The sequence below is a fragment of the Pararge aegeria genome, chromosome 17 (assembly GCF_905163445.1).
Source record: "Pararge aegeria chromosome 17, ilParAegt1.1, whole genome shotgun sequence".
Lineage (NCBI taxonomy): Eukaryota > Metazoa > Arthropoda > Insecta > Lepidoptera > Nymphalidae > Pararge > Pararge aegeria.
Genome location: NC_053196.1, coordinates 1,974,240 through 1,998,463, shown reverse-complemented (window position 1 = coordinate 1,998,463; position 24,224 = coordinate 1,974,240). Strand labels below are relative to the sequence as shown.

The following is a 24,224-nucleotide window of genomic DNA, read 5'->3' as shown; positions in this document are numbered from 1 at the left end:
TTGTACAGAGTAGCGACCTAAGCCTTTAATGTTAGACGAGAGTTCACTTAGAAAACATAAATCCCTAAAACATTTTCTTTTTCGGATGGACATTTGCTGGTAACCACCTGAGGAGTTGCTACAGCGTCACCGGAGGAGTGGGGCGAGCGCGAGAGCTCGCCATGAGAAGAGCCCCAGGGCTCGACGACATCGGGTGGAAATATTTGCGCTAATGCCGTGATACAGACAACTCGAACAGAAAAGTGAAAATTTTTGTTTTAGGTTTGTGGAAGAAATACTCAAATACAACACTTCCCCTGTGAGAATGAACTGAATAAATTAAAAAAAAAAATGTTTTGTGCTTCAATTGCAGAGTAAATTAAAAAACCAGTGTACCATCTATCTTTCTCTGTAAGTCTGTGTCTAAAATATACAAAACAAAGCTGCCGTAACATAACACTGGTAAGTATAACAGAAGGTGAGGTTTTTGTCCACTGGTGCTGAGGGTAAGGCAACTGAAGTGGTGTTAATTTTCAAATTACATCAAATATATACAAACGAAGTTAAGCCGTATCATTATTTTTATTCTCATTTATTTGTACTATGCCTTATAATTATTTTTTATACCTACTATACAATCCTTTTTGGTCAGTGTTTTTTCGTTTTAAACCGTCATTTTTTAAGAACAACTAGTTCTATGCCGCAGTGATTCACTTTTGTGTCTGACACTGTCACTTTTATCACTTAGCACTGATCACTGTTTCCGGCATTGTGTTTTTGGTCGAGGCTACCGACGCATTGTCGAGTTTAATGTTTGCATAGTGAGAGGGGGTGGTGCGTTAATGTACCCATATGCATACACATTAGGTTGCTGCGCCCTTGGATCAGGAGCAGGGTATTGTACACCAGGTTGTACATTCATCATTTGCACCGGCAGGTTGTTGAACTGCTGCTGGGGTGTTACTCTGTAACCGTTCAGCCCATATTGGCTGATTATGTGCGTATTTAGATTTGGGGACATTCGAGACCCAGGACCCATTTGGACGTGTTGCATGGGGCTTAAGTTACCTGAAAAGATAGGTTTAAATTATTAGTTTACAAGCAGAGATAAAACGGACCAAGAAAGCTGGAAATCGAGACAACTGGAAATATCTGGAGAAGGCGCATAAAATTCAAAATTCAAAACTGTGTGTGTAACTACTTTTTTTCTTGGGTGTACAATAAAAGTGTATTCATTCATTCATTATTTTTATTTCATTGCATATAAGTTATTATCAGACATATAAGCACTTATGAAACATCAAGTATGTATGTTTGTAGTGACTACCAACGATTCGGAAGGCAGATTCTACCCAAAAAATTATGTAAGAAACTAGTCAGTTGCTCTTTTAGCAACCATTTTTCTATTTTCTATCTTGTGACGGAGGGAAGCAGAATTCCAAGCAACCTTTTTAAGAAATTCATTGAATACGCAGTTTGGTCGGTTTTCTAACACACAGGAGACAAATACCCCGAATATGCACGAGGGGTGTGCCCTTCATACATGGACAAATACACTGCATACCCTAAGATTTCGATCGATTTAACTTTTTATGAAGATAACTTGACAATGCGCAGAACTTTATATGAATTCTTAACTTTGTGATATTGTAAATGTACTTTTTGTATGTTACCTAGACTCAACCACTGCACCCACCTATCTTGATGCAATTTCAAATGGACATTGGATACTTTTTATCCCAGTAAAGCTCCAGAGTACCAGAGGATTTAAAAACCTTTTGATACATTTATACAGCTTCAAGCTAAACCAAACTTGGTGAAATCTGGCAGTCTCGAGGATACAGCACACTTTTATACTGAAAAAAGAATCAATCACCGTCGGAATAAAAAAAAACTAAAAAAAAATACGCGTATTAAGCCGCAGGTCTAGTGTTAACCGATATTATAAATGCGAAAGTATGTTTGTTTGTCTGTTTGTTCGTCCTTTGCATCCTAACTAAGAAGCGAATCCACTTTATTATTTGTATGGAGTTAATTGAAAGGACTGAGAGGAAGAGTGGCTGTCTTTTATTCGGAAAACGCGGGCGAAAGCTATTAAGTAATAAACAGGCAGTTGATAGTACTCACTGGTTGTATTTCTTGTGTTACGCGGCGACTCTAGTTGGTTGTGCGCCGGCGCGTAGTATTTCGGTGCGTGATAGTGGCCCGCGGGTGGCGTGCCTGATTGTTGACCGTACTGGAAATTGAAATAGAACAAAACTTGAGCAAACAATAATGCTCAGTGTGTCTATATGTGATCAAATCAGTCTAAGATGGTAACGGGCTAACCTAGAGGTATGGCAATAGCTTTTCAAGAGAAACAAACAGTGATATTACACTTAAGAGTAATGCCTTATTTTTTATTACACAAACTTAGTTATACATAAACGATAACATTAACCACAAATTGCTTAAGGATTAAGTACCAAGCGACAATTACACAACATAATAAAATTTAAAAAAAAACAAACTTTAAAGAGCTTATTTTGCCATATTGTTATTATAATTTTCCTAAAATACTAACTACTATATGTTTACTAACTACTTTCTGTTTACGACTATAATGGCAGAGAAGCAGGAATCTTCAATGCTAGTTTAAGATAGACTTCAACCAAGAGCTCCATGGTTGTAATATTAAAAAATCATATCTTACTGTTAAAACCATATCTGTATTCGAATATCAGGAAACATCTATGCACGGGCTTTATGCCTTCTGTATCTTTCAACATATCTTTTCGACCAATTAACTTTTATGACCAATATTTAATCTTTCATTCAACACTTTGTGATTATAAGCCTAGATGTATTAATAAATATTAGAACACTGAAGTTTGAGTGTTGTTCCGTTATTGATATTTGAATGTTGGAATATGAGTGATAGTCAAATGAATTAGTTTAATTTTTAATTTAAAGTTACGAATGGAATTAGGAAAGTGCGGTCGCGCATACTAGTGACGAAAATCCAATAATTATGATAGAAGCTGATGCCTTGTAACCTTGTAATTTTAACTGATTAGGGCATTTTGTAGTTCATTAACTTATTCTAGACGATGATCGTATCTTTAGATGTAGGTACATCGATCAAATAGTATCATGAAGCTATACATATGTAAGCTAACCTATCATCTTATGGAAACGAATGTGGAACCTTATTGTTTGATGCAGTATTTTATATGAAGCATTTGAGTTGCGAGCGAGACTGATATATTGTTCAAATTATTATGTAACGTAACACCTGAAATATTAACTAAATATCGTTCAATGTTCTGATCGTCTTCTGATTTTTTTTTCTGAGAATTATGAATGACCTAGTTGTAAAGTTACGTTACTTGCATGCTTTGTTAGTGTAATTTTCTGGTTTTCGCCCGGTCTTTTCCTACTGTGATATAAAATGATTGATTGATGATGAAAGTGCGAATTTTGACGTGAAAGGGTCCGTCTCACTATATTTGCTGTTGATAGCATTGGACGTAGGAGATAAGAAGTTATTTGTCGATTAAACACATATGCCTCATCAGTTTCTACGCTACAACATACCGGAACGCTAAATCACTTGGCGACACGTTTTTATGGGTAGGGTGTAAACTAGCCACGATCAAAGCCAGCCAGTAGGGATAAAGCGACAGGCGCTCGTCAGAGCAGCCGTGTATAGACTAGTCGTGTAGTGTAAGTAAAATGGAATTGATAACAGAATGATTGAAAATAATTGAAAAACCGATCAAAATGACTCTACGATTATAAAATATTGTTTTCAGTTTTTTAATATGTGTATATAATCTAAATAATTGTAAAGTATTATTTATATCGTACTCTAAGAAACAGAGTTCAATAAAAATATTAGTTGGCGACCTAGTCTACTCTTATTATTTACCGTTAATATTCCCATTTTCCTAGTATAAAATTAAGTTCGATGAAGCGATTTTTATACCCTTAATGAAATTTTATTCCAAAATTATTTGGTACCGTGGTTTCATAAAACCACACTATCCTTTTTCTTTTAATGTTACGGGATTTTGCTGTAAATTTAGAGTTTGCTTGCTCAGCGAAAGTCGAACCGTGTGAACACACTAAGAGAGCAGTGGCGTGCATAGAGGGTAAATGCACAGGGTATGCAGATGATATAAAATATAGAAAGTCTCCAGTACGAGTTATTAAAAACTTAAGGATGGGCATTTTTTTTATAAATCTTTATTTTTTTGGGGACCTTTATCCTCGAAAACATGCCAGCCCCATCGTTACCTACACAGTGAGATCCTTAAGATTCAACAAAATAAGGACCAAATATTACAACTAATACTTACATACTATTTATTGTACGATTCAAGGATGAGCCGTAGCAACAAGTCACAGAGGTCCATCGCGATCGCAGATGTTGGGCTACTCAGGATAGGCATTGTTAGAATTTATAAAAAGATTACCCTAAAGTTTTTATAACTCGAACTGGAGATTTTGTCCATTTTATATCGTCTGCACACCCTGCGTATACCCTCTACGCACGCCGCTGTACGAGAGTGGTTACCTGCGGCGGGGCGGGCGGCGTGTGCGGCGGGTGTTGCGGCGCGTCGGCCATCTGCTGCAGCTTGGCGAGCGAGCACGACGGCGCCCAGCCCGCGTGGTACTGCTGCTGCTGTTGGAACGACAGGTAGCCGCCCTGGTAGCCCGCGCCGCCGCCCGCGCCGCCCTGCATCACGCCGCCGCCTGCAAAGTGGAACAGCTCTACGAGTGACTTGCGTGCAACCAGCCCCTTCTCGCGGCGTCGGGAGACAAGTTAGCGCTTGACTGCGGCTCACATATCATGTGATTTGCACGTTAACAGCTGCAGAGGGTTCGCCGAGAAGGGATTGTGGTGGCTTAGTTGCAATGTTTAGTGCCGGTAGACGTGTAGTGATATCGAAGATACATATCGAGTGTGCTCGGTAAAACCATCTCCTTTCTACCAACATTGTTGAAATACCATCAACACGTACGAAGCGTTTTGCTTCTTCGTTTCTGATCCGCACCGCAATGGCCTGGAATGCCCTCCCATCATGGTACCTTCAAATCAATAGGCATCTTCTAGGCAAGCGCGCCCTATCTTAGGCTGCATCATCACTTACCCATAAGGTGTGATTGCAAAAAAAAAAACTGGATAGCCACTCAAGCAAGCAAGTACTTAGTACATTTCCTATGTAACGGCTGCGGACTCACGCGTTGCCATGTTTACTGTCAGTGGGCCATTCCAGAAAGCAGTGCTTTTAGACTATCACGTTGCCTAAAGGTAAAAACGTAAAGAACTAGATAAAATAGGTCTTGAGAATCTATAATTTGTAAAACACAGATAAATACTATATATTGAAGAATTTAGGATAACTAGTTTCACAAGTAGTAAGGTTACCTTAGAACTGAGGTCAATGCACTTATTTTGTGTGCTAGTGTGCCCTAAAAGACATCAATGAATAGGCATCTTGTAGGCAAACGCGCCTCAGTGTAGACCTCTTCATTGTTTTCTTATAAGCATTAAATTATACTAGCTGTTGCCCGCAGTTTATTCCATGTTTCTTTAGTTTTTGTTCCGGATGAAAAGTAGCCTATGTTTTAGTATATGGTATTATCTATCTACATTCCAAATATCAGTCAAATTGGTTCAGTAGTTTTTGCGTGGTAGAGTAACAAACAATTATCCAACCATCCAGTCATCCAACCATCCAGCCATCCAACCATCCATCCATACTTACAAACTCACATTTACAAGCCTTGCTTAAACGATATATTCTGTGCTGTCTGTGCGTGGTGTCCGCAAGCATAACATGCATTTAAGCAGTCTTACCATGCGTAGTGGCGGGGTGTGGCGGGGTGGCCCGGTGTCTCGCGGGCGGGGTGGCGGTGCCGCGCACGCCCGCTTTGTTGTCCGCCCCGCCGCTCGTTGTGTTACTGTTGTTCCTGGAAACAACAAGTATGTTTCATTTAAATGACAGTATTTCTAGACCCTTTTTTTGTTTCTTAATCTGTCTCACTAACCCCCGGCCGTCTTGTCTCCCCTTTCGGGGTGTAGTCCTCCGTCCGGTGAAATATTTAATTATGTTATGTAAACTTAAGTTTATTATGATGATTATGATAATTCTTTATAGATCGAAATAAATTAAAATATGGTTATTACTATTAAATATACAAAATAATTACAAATTAGAATTTTTTCCTCCAGACAGCCATATATTAGTAGTTTGTTCGGGCCACTGCGTGTACCGAACACTGCACCGTCAGCAGTTTACGCAATCGTCGAGCCTCGTGGCCATAACTTCGGGTTGTCACTCGACGCGTACTCATTATCAATATCATTAATATCATTTACATATCATTATAAATTATTATCATTGGAAATACAGTCCACTTATCAATCTCTAGCAATCTCTATCATTTATCATCACTCCACAAAGGACTACACCCCACAAGTTTGATATGAGCTTGTAAATTGGAGTACTATCTATCTATTAATTAGTGCTGTACAATTTGGCTGTTTAAACCGGCCATAAAATTTAACCACGTTAATTAGTTCAGCAGCCAACTAATTAAGTTAAACTAACCAGTTAAATTAATTAACTAGTTAACCGGTTAAATCAGTTTACAAGTTAACCGGTTAAACATTAATCGGTTAAAAAAAAAAATTAAATTTTTTCAGTAATATATTAAAAATTGTTACCCAGAATGATTAATTTGCAAAACATTTGTTAATAGTAAATAAATAATTTTTAAAGAGACCATTTTTAAACATCAAAAACAAATGATTTGTTACTATTCAAAATGATTCATTATTATTTAATAAATCTGGTGTTTATTTATTAAATATTAACAAATCATTTAATGATAAATATTAACAAATCCTCTGTCGATATTTGTTAACAAATCATATAATTATAAAATGTTTTAATTACAAGAAATTTCGCGATTTTGATACAGAAATATCAATAAGTTTGCTGATTGCGAAGATAAGCAACTTCTTTTTTAACCGATTACCCGTTTAACCGGTTAATCAGTTAACCGGTTAACTAGTTAACTAATTTAACCGGTTAACTAGTTAATTAATTTAACCGGTTAGTTTAAGTTAATTAGTTGGCTGCTGAACTAATTAACCTGGTTAAATTTTATGGCCGGTTTAAACGGCCAAATTGTACAGCACTACTATTAATGCCTTCGGAATGCTGTTACATCTTACCCACATTGTTTTCATTAAGTTCATCAATATTAGGTTCACATCTTTGTATATATTTATCTTGTGCACAGGTGTGAGTTTTGTATATAATAATAAATTTATTGGCTGGAATTGTGGGTCAAAACAATAATATATACTATATTATTATAATAATTAAAATACACTCCTTTACAATCATAAAAAAGATCACATAAAAGAGATCTTTTCCGATAAGAATAATAATAGTCAAAAATTTCATGTCAAATTTTAGATAACAATTTTTAGAAAAAGTGCCCGGCTTCTCGTCTGTGCCCACAGTCTATTTTGTGACCTACCATTTTGGTACAGTTCACATAGTGTGGGGATTAATTGGGATATTTTTATTGCATTTTGTATGATAAAACTAGCCATTTTTAATATATTTAATACTGACAAATGTTGTCACATCTTAATTCCATTATGATATGTATGAACCCAATATGACGTCTTGGAATCGGCTGATAGAAGTTAGTATTTTTGTTTACTATGTAATTTCCATTCAATTTTAAATGTAAAGTACTTTTAATCCAAGAGTCTCGTTAGACATTATAGTGATAATTAACAAGACTACTTTATAACTCGGGAAAACGTGTTAAAGATGCATAGGAACGATCAGAAACAATAGACTTACCTATTTCTGTTATTGATTTTCTGCTGCTTAGGCGGCTGATTCGGTTGGCTCATAATAGAGGGTATGTGTATTGACGAGTGTGGGTATTGTGGACTCGGCGCTGGGTGCATGTTGTAACACGGACTCGCTAAATCTGAACTTATACTTGTAGGTGATTCTAAGCTTATTTGGCTCATGTCCAGTTCACAAGCTGGGTACTGCACAGAATGAACAGAGTTGCTTGTCGAATCTGGTGTATAAACTCCCATAGATTGCAACGCAGGACTAACTGCCTCACACATTTCTTCCTTACTCATGTCTTTTGGGGACTCATCCTTTTTAGAATGTTGACGGGATTTCTTCTCGATATCAACCTTTTCTTGTCCGCACGGGCCGTTCTGGTTGAATGGTGTTTTGCAACCAGGAGATGTCAGGATTTGAGGGCTTTGTCGATAGTCGGCGCAGCTGGTAACTACCTCCTGCTGCTTATTGACTTGACGTTGCATCATTTGTTTCATCTGCGCTTCGGTGGTATTGTGGGACTGTGATTTCTTATTCTCGCACTGAGTTTGGCACGCCGTTGTCGTCTTCGCCTGTTTGGATGGCTTACAATCGTTCTTCTGCGAACAATCCGACGCTTTCGATGTGGGCGCTTTAGTTTCCTTAAAATGTGGAAGCCCCGTAGTTGCGTAAATGCCACTGGATAGTGCCCCGTAAGCGATATTATGGAAATCTTTTTGATCGTATTTCGGATGCAATTTTTGAGGAGATTTCTGCATTTGATCTAACGGCGATAAATTGAAACCTTGAAATTTATCCAAATAAGTCTTATCATTATTTTTCATATCTAGAAATCGGTTGTGCTCCCAAGTACGCGTCGGGTCCCATGGCGGCCATTGTGGATACTGCGCGTGCGATGTGGGATAAGTGGGTATTTGGTTCATAGTGTAGTCCGATTTTGGCATTAGCTCATTGTCATACTTCATTTTCGGGAGCATTTTGTTTAAATCATTCTGCTCTGCGGCCTTTAGATTAAGCTGGGCGGAACAACTCTTGTCATGTTTTATTGAGGAATTTTTCGAATCACATTTATTAGCGTTCGATTTCTCTTTCTTAAAAAAATCTTGCTTCTTCGGCGCCTCGTTTACTTTCGGCTCCACTTTACTCGTGACGGAGGATGTGTTTATCACATTTGTTGGGACAGACGTTTCCGGCTTCCTCGCGGTTGCATTTTGTTCCGGAAAAAACATCTTCGGTTCTGGCGTGCTTCTGGGAGTTTCGTTTTTGGCCCCTTTTTTCTCTGTTTTCTCCATTTTGCTGTGAGCCGAATTTACTCTCACATCCCGCAATTTACTTTTCTCCCTTGGTTTTTGGTTTGGGTCAATTTTTTCTTGCGAAGTTGGAATGATGCTCATGGAGCCACTTAAGGAATTTTGTATAGCGCTATTCACGAAACTAGTTTCTAAATCAGTTCTTTCGATGCCTAAGTTAACGGCTGCGTTAGCGCTTTGACATCTGGGTAAAAAATTTATATCAGATACGTTAGGCACTTTGGGTATAACTGGGTTTACTACAGGCGATGTTATTGGATGTGGAACTTCCAACTTTGTTGTACTTTTGCTTATAACTGGGGAAGAATCAGACATGTTATTTATATTGACTCTGCTTGGGTCACTGGTTTTAATAAGCACTTTATCAGTTTGGACTGCTTGGGACTCTTTATTCACACTGGGCCTGTGATTTAAGTACGAATGATGTGCCGTGTTTATTGGTTGTATTGTCATTGAATTGCTTAAAGAATTCTGATAATTTTGTATGGTGTTCTCAATTATACTTCGCGAAACTACAATTTCATCTTTTCTTGTGTACATCATGTCTTGACGAAATGGATTATCGCTTTCTTTACTTGTGATAGGCACTTGTAGTGATGATGTTATTTGTAGATGTTTTCGGGCTTCAATGTCATTATACGTGTCCATTTTTGGTGGGTCTGGCTTTTTTAAACTATTAGCGAGGTCTCTATGAGGGTCCAAGTTCTGAATAATTGACTCTATTTTATTTGGCGATTTCTTCTCTGCTGCTTTAATTTCATCAGTAGCCTGATGTTGAATGACAGTTTCTTTCCTCATTTCGCACTTTTTCTGCTCACATGTCATCTCTACAGACATTTTTTCAGGCGATTTCTGCTTTGGGGACTCGCTTATGACCGTTTTGTCATTTTTCTTGGGGGATACACCAGTATGTGGTGAATTTGCACTATCAGATTCTCCCTCAACCACGATGGTCTCAATCTGATGTATTCGCGGTACAATAAGGTCAACTGGAGGCCTGATGAGGTTATCATCTGATGGTCCCTTCGCATCTAGAATAATATGAGAATTTTCCGTAGAAACAGCTGGTAATATCTTCATAGGGCTTTCACTTTCAATTAATACTTTTTCTTTGATATCATTAGGTATGGATGCCACCGGTGCAATATCACTTGGTTTAGGAGATGGCAAAGGACAGCTCTGGCTGTTGTTGTCATCGGATTCTGATATGACGATAGTATCTTTATCATCAAGATTAGCCTTTTTTGGAGACTTTATTTCACCATTCCTATTCTCTGGTGCTTTCAGACTATCACTAGTTTCAATAGGTATTCTCGCATCTACATGGTCCGAAGGAAAGATCATGTCCGAGCCATTTTCTATAACGGTATGTTCCTCTGGCTTGTCTTTACTAGCTTCATGTATTACTTGATCTTTTTCAGCTATGGACTTGGGTGAGTCCATGTGTATGCTGTCCAATTCCATATCGCTAGTATGATGGTCAGTGCTGTTTTCTTCGATCTGGCGCGGTGTCGCTGGTTTACTTGCAATGCTTGTCTTCTCTTCGCCTTCTTCAACGTCCATTTCGTCATCGGCTTCTCCTGAAGAGTCTTCGGAACTTGCATCAGAATTTTTATCCTTTTCTTCTACCTTTTTCTCACTTTGCGCGATTGTGTCATTTTCAATTTGGAACTCCACAGCTGCGGCATCAGTAGATTGTTCAGCAGAGTCGTCCGTTTTATAATCATTAACTTTTTTCTTTTCTTCAATTACTTTAGCTTTTTTAGGCGTAGGCGAGCTACTTCTTGCCGAAGTTTTAACCTTTTGCCTTTTCCGTCCTTTCCAGGCAATTTTTCTTTTAGTTTTCGCTTTGACTTCATTTACTGTTGGTGCACGAATTTCGATACGAGAATCCATACTCTCCTGACTCTCCTGACTATCTGATGCGTAAACTGGTTCAACTACATTTTTCCTCCTGCTTCTGGGAGTAATCTCTTCAACAACTTCTTCTTGGATGGCTTTAGATTTTCGAGCATTACTCTTACTCCTTTGTCTTCTAGGTGTGGCTTCTGGTTCTTTCTTTTCATCCTCCACACTTTCAGAAATTTTTCTATTCACATCGCGTTTTCTTTTACGAGAACCATCACCACCTAGCGTTGGTGTTGTCTGATAAGTACTTTCACTATATTTCAGCGGTCGTGTTCTTCTCCTACCAGATGAAGTGACTTCAACTGGCGCTTCAGACGTTTCCTTTTCTGAGAGTTTAGAATGTGTTGCAGCTTTAAGCGGTAAACTTTCTGGTTCGGTTTCTGTATTCTCACTTTCAGTTTTCATTTCATTCTCCTCTTTATCATCGTTCTCAGTATCTTGGTCTCCTGAACCTTCTTCAGGTGATCTGAATGGATTTATCGTGGGCGCTAGCAGGGGTGTCCACCTCAGACATTCAGGATCGATTTCCAGTCTTTCTCTACTTCTTAACTTCTTCATATGATTTTCAACCCTATTCCAGTCAACACAGATTCCTAATTTCACATATTCATTAATTGGGAGATGTCTTACGAAACCTAAGAGCTGGAATGTCACAGCAATGTCATTCATGTGCATTCCAGTAGTGACAGCAATTTCTTCAAATGTAAATGGTTTGTCTTTGTGGTCATAGAGGAACTCCAGAATTATTGATTTCCAATATGCATGATATGAGACTCTTCCTAGATCTGATAGAGGTTTTTCCGGAGTACCTGCCTGGCCTTCTTCTCTTGATAATAAATAACCTGAAAAAGGCACAAACTTATTTAACATACCATTACAGTTTAGTAAACAAAATAACTTCAGAACATACTACTATAGTATAAAAATAAATTTCACCACTCACTAAAATGGATGAGGAACCTCCCGAATCCCTGTCTCTGATACTGAGGCATCGTCATTATGCAGGATACATTGTATTTCTGCTGACAATGTTTTTCCTTTGAAAAATATCCAACTAGATGGCACCCTTTACTGTCATTTTTCGTCAGCACGTAGAACAGAAACGGCTCTACATCGTAATATAACGTCTTGTGGTCTAAGAACAGTTTGGCGAGTAAACAGAGATTCTGACAGTATATTTTGTTGGCGTTACCGTCGACTTCAAATACGGATATATCTCCGCATCGATATATTTCCGTGGCAGGCGGATGCCGCCATAGACACTTGTCTAAATGCCTCATGAGTACAGCCCGACTCTTCGCGTATTTCAAACAGAACTCACACAGGAATAATTTCGGTAACCTGCAAACAAACATAAATAGACATATATAACTATTGCGGCTTTTTTCAGAGACATTGGTATGTGGAATTCCACCCTTTTTTTAAATCCTTTATTACAACCAGTCATTATTTTTTTGTAGTACCCACGCTTTTTTTAGGCTAAGTCGGATTCTCGTCGCGTCGCACTCGTGACGTCATTGGGAAATTAGAGATAATCTCATCAATACTAAAGATTATTTCGATATTGATGAGAACAATCTAAGACTAATAAGTGCAGATATTATCAAAGTTCAAGCGGTACAAAATTATATTTATATCAACGTAACGTCATTGGCGTTTCAACTGTCATGGTGGATCGCTAGATTTTGCTTTTTCATTTATTGAAAAAAAAATCTCACTTTGAATATCAATAAAATCAAAAAATATTGTATTGATCTAAATATGTTTTATAATAAATACAATATTTCAGCCATTCTTTGGTACTGTCTTTTAGCCTATGCAGTGTTTATAGTTTTAGTATAGATATAGATGCATATCCTCTTACCTGGCATACTCTTGCGGAAAGGGACTCGAATACCAGGTCTCTATCTCCCACTGTCCAAACTCAATGGCTGACGGACACCTCGGAGGAGGAGGACCAGCTCCAGCTCCAACTCCCGCAGACGGCCCCGCCAACTCACTGTCATCCCCATTTGCTGACCGCGCCTGGGAGAAGAGCTCTGCATCAGCTTCCGTCACTCCTGGTGGTAGTCTTCTGCCCTCTGGAAGTTGATTTATATGCTCTTACTGCAGTCAAATCTATGAAGACCATTTTTTATAAAGTTGTGCAGCAAGAGCATTGAGATTTTAATGCCATAGATAGGTACAAGGTGAGCTCCAGATCGAGCTCTATTTTGTCATTGATAAAAAAGAGAATAAAACTGCTGCTCATCCAGACCACCAGTTTGCTTGTACGTTAGTACGAGTTGCTCTTCTAAACACTGATGGTTATCGAATATCAAAATATTACATGGATCACTTAATGAGAAAAGGACATGTGCCCAAATTGACCAATAATGCTTTATTTTAGGCTTTTCGAGGCTATATCTGCATTATCTCAGTTTATAGTTTCTGAGATTTAAATCACCTGGTTAACTCGTCATTACATAATTTTATAACTATTACAATAGTTTAAAAACTTAATAGAACCATCAATGCTGTCGAATTGCAATGCCGTACTATGGGCTAAACTACTGACCTGTAGGCGAGTAAACTCAAGACTACACTTTGTTGGCATTTCTGAGGTCTTATTAGTATAAGATTTCAAGTTAACAAACATGACAGAATCAGATTCTCGCGGGATTTGAGAACCCAATAGGCACTTGGGGCTCTCAAATCATGATGATTACCGGACTTGTAAAGTTACGGACTTACAACACTGTCGTGTCGTTTGCTTACTCAAAACTTATACTACAGAAGCAATCATCCAATTCGAGATTTCCTTGATTCAGAATGACCTTGAACCGCACTTCTATAGCTGATGCATTGTGATATTACTTTAAACAAATACGCGCATCGCCACAGCAGAAGTTAAAAACTTAACACGGGACTAACTTTAATCTGCCAAATTTGTATGGAGTTTTCATAATATGATGTTTCAGCGGCCATATAAAATGACAGATTAAGGATAACGCTTTTCTGGAGTTTGCTTTCTTGAAAACTACACTCAGAAATCACGTCACGCTGAAACGAGTGTTCAAAATGTACAGCGTAACGTCATAGCGCAGTATTGCAGCAATCGCCACGTCGTCGTCCAATTGAAGTTATTCAATTGGACGACTTTTCCAATTGAATAACTTCAATTGGAATTGAATTCTGACAGTTCCTTACCAATGACGACTGACATCTATATAATTTACAATTACTGTAAAATTATTCATTATATATGAGGGCGACCAGCAACATGTTAAAATGATTATAGAATTGGGAAAAAAAAAACAAAAAAACCAAACGACACATTTGTTTGTTTTTTTTTTTGCTTAAACTTCTGCTTCGCGAAAGTCCTGCAATCGGGGTCGTGCTGCGACGATGCGCTTAGTATGTTTTAAGCTCAATGGTGTTCACCCACCATTTCGACTCAACAGCAACTCCACTGAAAATATAGAACTGAAATGTGAACTATAGACAACTTTTAATTGAGGTGTGCGACAAGTAGACCATAAGTCGTTTACATGGCACAAACATATTGAAAAGTTTGCTTTATGTTCACATAACATAAAGCTCACATTCAATTGTTTTTTTCAGTCGAGTCGATATGGTGTGCGAAGGCCGTAAACCTTCAGGCCAATAGGCTGAAGTTTATTCGCCGACTGGTCATGGGCATTAGGCCTGGAACGCACTGCGATTTTTTCCGACGAAAAATTTATCGCGCAACCGCATGTAGATAACGCACCGCGATTCTTTTCCGCGTCATCATAACCGTGATGGATTTCATACAATATTTTCAATGGTTATCCAATTAAAGGCTGGGTGTGAATAATAGTGCAATGGTATAGAGACCCAAATGGGTGACCTAACTATAAAAAATAGTTCACCGACTAACTGACAAAGCAAACTTTACACTGATGAAGACAGGAACATGAAGTTCAAATCTTTTATTCCTAAGAAGGTTTAGGGGTGCACTGAGAAAAGATATATTACCTAGAGAGCTAAAAAGAGAGTTGAAAGATGCAGCTCTTGGTATTAATTTGAAAGCATGAAATTATTATTTAAGTTTTCATACTCTTTATACTCGAGTCTGGGAAAAAATTTAGTTTTGCGAAAAAACCAGAAACTCCATGCAAAGATGGTCATAGACATTAGCCAATAATATACTGTAATGGATTGCAAGAGTAAGTAATGGATTAAATTTTTATTGACCCAATATATTCTCTAAATTTTAGTCAAGAAACTCAGAAGAATATTCTAGAAACAAACTAATATAGGAAGTGTTACAAAGAAAGAGGGAAATTTAACGTAAAATTTGTTAAAAATCCTATTTAAGACATTAAGATGAAGGGTAGAGCTTTTAAACAGCTTTCGATTGATAAAAAATGCATACCCTATTAACTATATGTGGGCACAGGCCTATTTAAATAAAGAAATTTTCATTTGAATTGAGTATAATGCTATCACACACAGCAAAAGACCCTTATGAGCCACTCAAAATTAAACGGCCAAACGTTGACTTTTTTTTTAAACTAAACACACGACGCCCGTTTTCTACTTAATAAAAACCGCGGAAAACAATCGCAAGTGCGTTCGCTCACTAAAACAATATCCATCCACAGCGGAACAACGCGCGGTCGAGGTCGGCAGTGCGTTCAAGGCCTTACCCGTGTGATTGGTGTCGGGGCCCGCGAGCGCGAGCTTGTGCGGCTGTGCGTCCGCGCCCGCGCCGCGCCGCGCGCCCTCCGCCGCCAGCACCACCAGCGCCGACGCACTCCACCGCTCCGCGCCCGCTGGCTGCGCACACGCGCTCCGCTCCCGCCCGCTGCCGCTCTCCACGTCCCCGCCCTGTGCGTTCCTACTGCGGCTCCGCACATTCCTACTCCGACTCCTCCCTCTCGTCCGACTTCGACTCCGAGCATTCCTACACGGACTTCGAGCGTTCCTACTCGGACTTCGAGCGTTCCTACTCGGACTTCGAGCGTTCCTACTCGGACTTCGAGCGTTCCTACTCGGACTTCGAGCGTTCCTACTTCGACTCCGAGCGTTCCTACTCTGACTCCGAGCGTTCCTACTCTGACTCCGAACGTGCCTACTCTGACTTCGAGCATTTCTGCTCTCAGTCTGAGTCTCCCGCGTTTTAGATCGACTCCGCTCTCTCGTTCGCCCGTCCTGCTGCAAGGTGGCTTGATACCGTTTAAAAGTACTTCTAGTCTCTTTTAGCACTTGCCTATCTTCACTCTCTTGTTTCACTCGAGGCCGCGATTGTGACCGAGAAGCCGTACGGACCGAATAAAATTCCGATAGACCGTCGAATAACGTGGTGAGAAGTCTGTCTCCGCATCTACTGCGTCGTCTATGTCTTTCTATCGGTTGTGCGGGTTTTCTTTCCGGGGAGGTAGAGAGTTTACGAGAAGTGAGAGGGGTTTGTGGTTCGATGACTGGTTGTTTTCTCGCCTCGGCGGCGAAGCCCCACGAGCCGTCGGGGCTAGCGTCGGTGGCCAGGCGTTCGAAGATGGTGGGGATGCGGCTCTCGGGGGGAGGTGGCGGCGGGGTCGCGACGGGGGGGAGGGCGCGGCGCGGGGGCGGGGCGCGGCGCGGGGGCGAGCTGGAGGAGGAGGAGGAGCGGTCGGAGGGCGTCCGGCGCTCCAGCCGGAGCTCGAGCCTCTGCACCCGCGTGACCCTCATGGCACCCCACTTCGAGCCCCAGCCCTCCCATTCGCTAGAGGAGTCTCTACACCGGCGGCGCTTCACAAAGTTGAATGCAGAGAATCTAAAGAATTTCTGCTTCTCCTTGGACATTCTCTGCTCGGCAGGGCGGGCAGGGCGGCTAGTGTACGGCGAGCTATTACCGTCGGAAGGCTCGTCGTCAGAGTCGATGCGGCGCGCCGGCGTCTTCGGTTTCCTCTTCTTCGGCGTTCCGCCCATCGTCAGTCTGTAACCAAATGGCGCTTTATAGTATTATTTCATTTACGTAAGCTGAAATTTACTGAGGATTTATGACGGACGTAATTACCGACAAAGCCCAATTGTCTTACAGAATTGATGGTGATAACCAGCTAAGTTTGAAGTGTATTTTGTGCGTTAGATTAAGGGTTTATTAACACTGCATTTTCCTAATTCTGTGTTACGAACATTCTATTTAGAAAGAAAGAAAATACATTTACTCATACTAAGTGTTACAAACAATATATCTTATATTAATATAGTAAATGCATGCATTTTAGGTACATGCATGCCGTTGATAATCAGCTGCGACCCGAGTGACTTTATAGCATATTAAATAGACAAATAAAAAAGTGAAGCACGAAGGTGTAGGTGTGCCGTTTGGTGACGCCAGATCAGAATACAGTTGTCACCGCCCCTCTTCTCCCCGCGGGTATCGTACGAGGCGACTAAGGGAATATAAAGGAGAGCGGGCAGCAGCGTCTTCTGTGCTACTACTACCATCTACTGCGATTACCAACCCGCCTGCCCAGCGTTGTGATTATGTGCAAAATCTCCAATTGGGGGAGGCTTTAAGTTCATCAGAGGACTGTAATAGGGTGTAATAGACAGGTACTTATATAATTACGTTTTCGATCTTTTTTTTTAAATTACCGAATCCGATTGCCTATAGTCAGCGGCAGCAGCCTTGCGGCTTTAATAACACAAACAACTGCAAGCAGAGCACTGACCTCGGCGTGTGCGGCTTGTCGGCGCACTGGTCGCAGCGCCAGGGGGGCGGGTGGCAGCGCGCGTGCGCCGTGCGCGGGCACGCGGCGCAGCGCGACGCCCACTCGCCGCCCAGCCCGCACGCCTCGCAGCGCGCGCACTCGCCGCAGCACCAGCGCGCGCCCTGCAACACGCGGCGCTACAGCACGGAGCGCGACAGCCACGGCGACGCGCTCCACCAAACCGAGCATAGTTATTTATGCAACTGTTTTATAATATTTTTTTTGTTTAAACTTAGTATTTTTTGATGTCACGCGATGTGGCGACACAGACCGTGGCGACAGACTTTTGTACAGGACGTTTTGACAGGCGTGACAGATTTTTGTATTTCGTATGTAACAATAAGAATGAATATGATTTTTTGTAATAAAACCGTAATTATTAACAGACTTACAAAAAGGAGTTTTTTTAATGCTTTATCTTTTATTATGTCTGCAATTTCGATGTTTCACATCTGCCAGGCGTCCCGTGACGGCTCACAGGTTATTTTTTATTTCCTTTGCTCTTTTTTGTATTAGTTTAGCTAGTTTTGTTCTTTAGTATATATTGTCAGCATTTAATATTTTTTATATATATATGTGGTCTTGGGTACTCCTTGGCAGTTACTTTCTGCTATGGTACAGGGCTGACCCGTTGATGCAACGATGCAACATACTCCTAAATTATTGTATTTCTTTTCTATTTTATTTTATTCTCTTTTCTCATAGTTGTAGTATGTTGTTATTTATTCTGGTTATTAAAATATTTATTATTATTATTATATAAATGTACATGATGATGGTGTCTAAAATGGTAGCGGGCTAGCCTGATAGGGATATGGCAGTAAGTTATATTATAACCATAACCCTAATCGGTTTCTACGCGACATCGCACCGGAATACTAAATCTGCCGCCCAGCGATTTTGTCGGTATCGCGGTAACTAGCCAGTAGGAGAGGTTTTTGTGGCAGAGCTTGTCCAATGAAGTGCTACAGCTTACTTCGACCGTCACGCAGCATTTCTGTCTGGGGCGTGGTTACCGGTATAATTGCATGACTTTTAAGTGCGCGTTAGGCTTAACACCTACTCCTCGGGTCGATAGACACAGGACGGGACTTTGTAGGAATTGTTCGTTGCATGCCCAGCGAAGTGTTGGGTTATTTGCTAAGTCAGGTTAAAAAAAACAGAATGAAAGCTTCTTATTAAATGACTTCGGCAAGTTCTTTACTGGAATAACACTTATCGCTATTGTGTATCATCATTAAGAACATTGCAGGGCATAGGCTACATAATTCAATTTTGTTGGGTTGACTGTTTTTTTTTGTTTATAGACGAGCGCTTGACTGCAACCGGATTGTAAGCGATGATGCAGCCTAAGGTGGAGCGCGCTTGCCTAGAAGATGCCTATCCTATATCTTAGTATCGAAAACGGCTATACCTTATGACCGCCATTACAATTTAATTATAAAATGACGGCCATGCATAAAATCAATATTTAACAAATAACTTTACAAGAGAGATTAAACATTTAAACCAAGAGAAGGGACTGGTACTTAGGATAAATATTTCTGAAACCTACCTGCGCACGTTAAGTAAAAAAAAAAAACGCGGAAACTTAAAACGATTGTATAAACACCAATAAATAATAACTAATTGAATGACCAAGGTAAACAATATAATTACCGCAGAGCAAATAGATTCCCAAGCACTATATTCATAAAGGACAATGCAAATAACTTGAATTGTTTGTACAATCAAATCAATTAGAAACACATCTTCTCAACGATTACTAATTTACGATTATGATCTCTCATGAGTTCGTTCGGTGTACTACCACGCCATGCCTATATCTACCATGAAAATCAAGCTTATTTTTCTATACTCCGCGAAAAGCAGGAGAATCCGTATGGTGTTATTTAGAATTTCTTCAATCCCTATACTCCAAACCAAACAAATCATCGACAATGTACCCTGTACGCACGTTTCGCTCCGAAACCGGAGCATCCTCAGGAGATGTTGACTAGGTAAGATGGGAACTATAAGGTAAGGATAGAATAAGTGAAGACCTAGCAAACCTCTTTATAGGACTGAGGGTGGTGGTTTCCGCTGTAATGACTTAACTAACACCTACACAAAGACAGGGTTCAAAAAATAATAAATGTTACAAAGGATGATAGTTTTAAACCACCCATTTACGTTTAACAACCACCCAAAGCGCTATAATTTGCGAGTTGAGTATAACAACAACATTAATTGAAGTTTGTTTTCTCCACACATGTTCGTTGTGGGCTTATTCTATGACCAAAGGTCGTTTGGAACAAATTGCAAATAAAAAAAATTCAAAATTCAAATTCGAATTCTAAATAAAATTCAAAACTTTTCATTTCAATTGGTTTATTTTCTCTAAGTCCACAGTTCTTTGTGGACTTCTTTTGTGACCAACGGGCGTTTAGAACCATTGCAGCTTCAGTTTTGATGATTACGAATAAAGTAGTTATCGCAATAATCTCATTGCAATATTAAAATTTGTGGACGCATCTTCTTTAGGCTTCTATAGGCCTATAAGATTTTTTTGGATTTGATTTGTTTTGATATTTTTAGTATAAAGTACAGTGTTCGCAATATTCCATATTTTGTTGTGGAGTTTTCAAAAATGACGCGACTTTGGAACACCTAAAAAGATATACCTACCTATATATGCACGAAAAAGTCAACATATGTAGCATATTTTCCAACATAAGTAATCAAAGATACTCAACATAACATTAACAAAAATTTAAATTTGCTAATATAAAATATATATTTTGCGTGTGTTTTTGAAACGAAAGTTAGGCAGATTAATAATTAATTTTTAAATGGAATGAGACTCTTAGGCCGTCCAGGCATTGTAGCTTTTAAAAGTATCATTCATATGCTAATAACCTCAGGAGTTGGTCCTAATCTAGGTCCTCTACTCTTTGATATTTGTACTGACAACATTTTCCTGGATTATCATTTCATTCTAGTTTTGTTGTATTTGTGTTGTAATGATAAATAAAACACCACTTTTATTTAAGGAAACGATAATTTAACCTCAACAGCAATGTTTTTAAAGAGAATGATGATGATATTTTAACACTATTGTGCAGTTTTAAAATACTTTTCTGACAAGAAAGTCACCATATCATTCCAGAAATAATCCCTGCATTAAAAAAAGTTATTAAGTATAACTGGTTAAGTTTTGTAGTAAATATAGCATTTGCAATTAATAACAATCTGAATAGTATTACTAGGAAACTTACCTTTAAAATTGTCAAACTAATGTAATCTAACAAGTTCAGGCAGGTGGGATGTGCGTAAGACTTGCACTGGCTGCACACAATGAGGCTCTCTGGCACTGCTAGCCGATTCCTAGCATCTGTGCCCATGCACTCTGCACACACTGGCACACCCGCTGGACTCGAATTCTGTAATTAATAATTTACATTGTTACAAAATAACTGCACCTTATTACAAAATCCTTACTGTTATAGTGGATTCCTAGGCAATCCTAAAACTTTAGCAGGGCATTGTTGTACTATCGAATACCAGATATAGAGTACCTACTACCTAAGACTAGTAATAAAAAACCATTCACGATTAATCTTTAAAGAAAAATCTCCTATAGGGGGGCCTATAGACGATTTTTCTTTAAAGATTAAACATTAAGAAAAAAGAAGCATCAATCAGGAAGCAGACACATAGCTGCACAATATATATTGACTACTTATTTTTATTGCTTGCTACTTTAACAATGCTTTTTTAAGATTCTTAAATTTTTGCATTTTATATCTATTTTCTGAAATTACTGCAGAAACTATTATCGTTAAAGGGTAAAGACACGTTGCCAGCTGTGAGCTCTAGACTGATACATATATGTTGGATTTGATCACATGAAAATGGACAAGTGTTTTTTATCAACATTTCTGATTCAAACTGCTGCGCAGTTTCAAAGACTCTTCTTGCATCTGTTTCCTGCCATATCTAACTTCATATGCGTTCAAGGTGAGAGTGAATAGGCATACTTTAGGCAAGGACATCCCAACCTAGAGCTGTTCATTCCTTAGCTTTCCACCATGCATGTCATCAAGCACAATCTATCAATATTATAAAAAACTGGCATTCTTAATCTTTACTGCTTTTTTGCTACTTCAAAGATACACACAGTACACACATGCATGCACACATGACACTTTTAATTTACAATATTACTATAAACATGCAGTGTACAGCATTATTTTGCTTAATATGGAACTGCAAGTCAATAAACTAAAAGGTATAGAAGTAGTGTATAATTTTATTGTGTCACTGAATTATATATAATAGATTTGTAAAGTACCTGTTCATTCCATACATACACATACATTTTATAAACATTTGAAGGTAGCTATGCCAATTACCTTCAAATATATATAAAATCATAGAATAAAGAATATATTATAGATCACATTAACAGATCCCTCTTTCAGCCATTATTAAATGAAGTGCAGTGAGTCCAAAAACAGTGAAAACATCTTGAGCATGTCTGACTTCACACGAGCACAATGTTGCTAGCTCACAAACTCTTCTCATTTTCCCAATTTTATGGTAAACATTTACAACATTCTATATATTATATAGTTAAATTTTTACAATATTATATAGTTAAAATAATTACTGTTTACTGCAATGGAGTGGTTTTCAGTACTAGAATATTAGTTGTTTACACTGTTTCTGTATGCCCCTAATTCTGTATATAAAATGTACATTTGCTACCCCTTAAAATTTGCAATAAGCAAACAAATCCCAGTTGGATTATGATTTTAATATGAAGAAAAGTGATGGCAATATTATGAAATCGGGCAACAGTAAGCTTCACATTAAAACAGTATTAAGTTTTGTACACTCACATGATCCATAAAATTCAGTTCCTTTTCATTCAGTTGCAGTTATGAATGAGTGTGTCACAAGTTGTAGTAAATGCATTGTGTTTACGTTATTGTCCACTGATAAGAACAACAGCTATGAATGATTTCATTACAAATACAACAAAACATATTAGTGGACTCAATTTAGATTTAATATTATGCAATCATTATGTTGTGAAAGACATAAAGGGTTTAAAAGTCACATAAATATTTCTTATTAGGAAAATGGGTGATAAGGGGTTATATCCTTTTAGATGTTTAGTGTTGAAAAAAGATAGTTCTAATGTTAGAAAATTAGCTTAAGATATTTCTAATTTAGTATTAAAATGGTTTGTTTTGGTTTTGGTAGTATTATAATCAACTCAGTGACTCACACTCTCCGAGGTGTCAAAGGCTATCCTCTGCTTGGTTATGCGATCCGTGGTAGTGAGAGGTTTGTTTGTTGCTTTGTAGTTACCCGCTTGATGCAGCAGGAGCCCTCTGGTCACAGCCCTCTTCGCGGCCCCCCGCAAAACGTTCCGCACGTCAATGTTCTCCTCCACCGACACTTGGTAAGCTTGCCGCAAATGTTTCTCGATAGCTTTCAGGCTAGAACCATCCCGCTCCCCTAACTCGCGCACAGCCTTCGCCACAGCCCTAGAAACGTCCACATCGGTCGCTATCCGCAACACTTTGCTCTGAAGCCCGCAAGGGTCTTTGTACGTACTCTGCCCTTTGTTGTATACCTTCAGCACGAGACCCTCGCGCACCGCCCGCTCCAAGCACTCCGAAACAACATCCTCATGGTAGTTGTGGTGCTGCCTGATAGCATGACATATCCTCTCCACGCTCGGCCGTTGCTTCTGCGACCGTATTTTATGTATCGCTTCGAGAATCCATCGCGTCCACACTTCTTTTCCTACGTCGGCTGGCTCGCTCATTTTCGTCAACAATTATTTGGTGCGGCCGTCAAAGTAACGGTACGGTATCGCAGCGAGAGATGTGTCAACACCCATCGTATTTTGGCGCCTCGAGCGAAATTCCATTTTACAGAATGGAACTTCGCCGGAAGCGGCCGGAGATGTCGGCCGCAGTGCGAAACGCCAGTTTACAGCGCGCCCGAAACACCTTCGCCAGCAGATGACACATCGGGCCTCGCGAGCGGGTTTTGGCGGAGCGGGCATCCCACGGCGGCCATCTTGTGGCGATCTCGATTTACGTAGCGAACAAATACACGCGACGTAAATAATGTTATCTCAAATAGGCAGTTCACTCCAATCGACAAACAAAAACTTCCACTTTCACAAGTAATGAAATAAGATTCTCAATTTTAATTAAAACGGATCATTAAATACGGTAAGATCCGTTCCGGTTCTTTTTTTCACAATGCACCTCCACTAAACAAAAACACTGGTATGTAGCGTCTAATAATGAGATATTTGTGATAAACACGCATTAGAATTATGCTCATTTATTGTCTTATTGTTCAATTTTTGCCAAATTTTGATGAAAACATTCACAAAACACTAACAAAAGGCTCTTCAAAATGGC

General features: G+C 39.3%; 1 protein-coding gene across 3 annotated transcripts; it reads right to left on the bottom strand.

Moving 5' to 3' along the window:
• Window positions 1-166: 166 nt before the first annotated feature.
• Window positions 167-24,224, bottom strand: LOC120630989 (histone acetyltransferase KAT6B). 3 transcript variants are annotated; one of them, XM_039900371.1, is made up of 11 exons: window positions 23,069-24,224; window positions 21,051-21,215; window positions 17,755-17,915; window positions 15,745-17,012; window positions 12,936-13,152; window positions 12,015-12,412; window positions 7,854-11,913; window positions 5,825-5,937; window positions 4,538-4,734; window positions 2,107-2,215; window positions 167-1,047 (listed from the first exon to the last, which is right to left on the bottom strand). In XM_039900371.1, exons 1-11 carry the CDS (start codon window positions 23,612-23,614, stop codon window positions 767-769), a joined length of 7,515 nt encoding a protein of 2,504 aa, XP_039756305.1. In that variant the 5' UTR covers window positions 23,615-24,224; the 3' UTR covers window positions 167-766. The 3 variants fall into 3 exon arrangements, with proteins under 3 accessions (XP_039756305.1, XP_039756307.1, XP_039756308.1); XM_039900373.1 differs by having other exon boundaries at window positions 4,538-4,716; XM_039900374.1 differs by having other exon boundaries at window positions 16,930-17,012.

Coding starts and splice junctions, on each gene's coding strand:
- LOC120630989 (XM_039900371.1), bottom strand. CDS start 23,614: ATGAGCGAGCCAGCCGACGTAGGAAAAGAAGTGTGGACGCGATGGATT. Junction 21,216..23,068: donor CCTTTGACACCTCGGAGAGT/GTGAGTCACTGA, acceptor TATTAATTACAG/AATTCGAGTCCAGCGGGTGT. Junction 17,013..17,754: donor GACAAGCCGCACACGCCGAG/GTCAGTGCTCTG, acceptor ATTTGGTTACAG/ACTGACGATGGGCGGAACGC.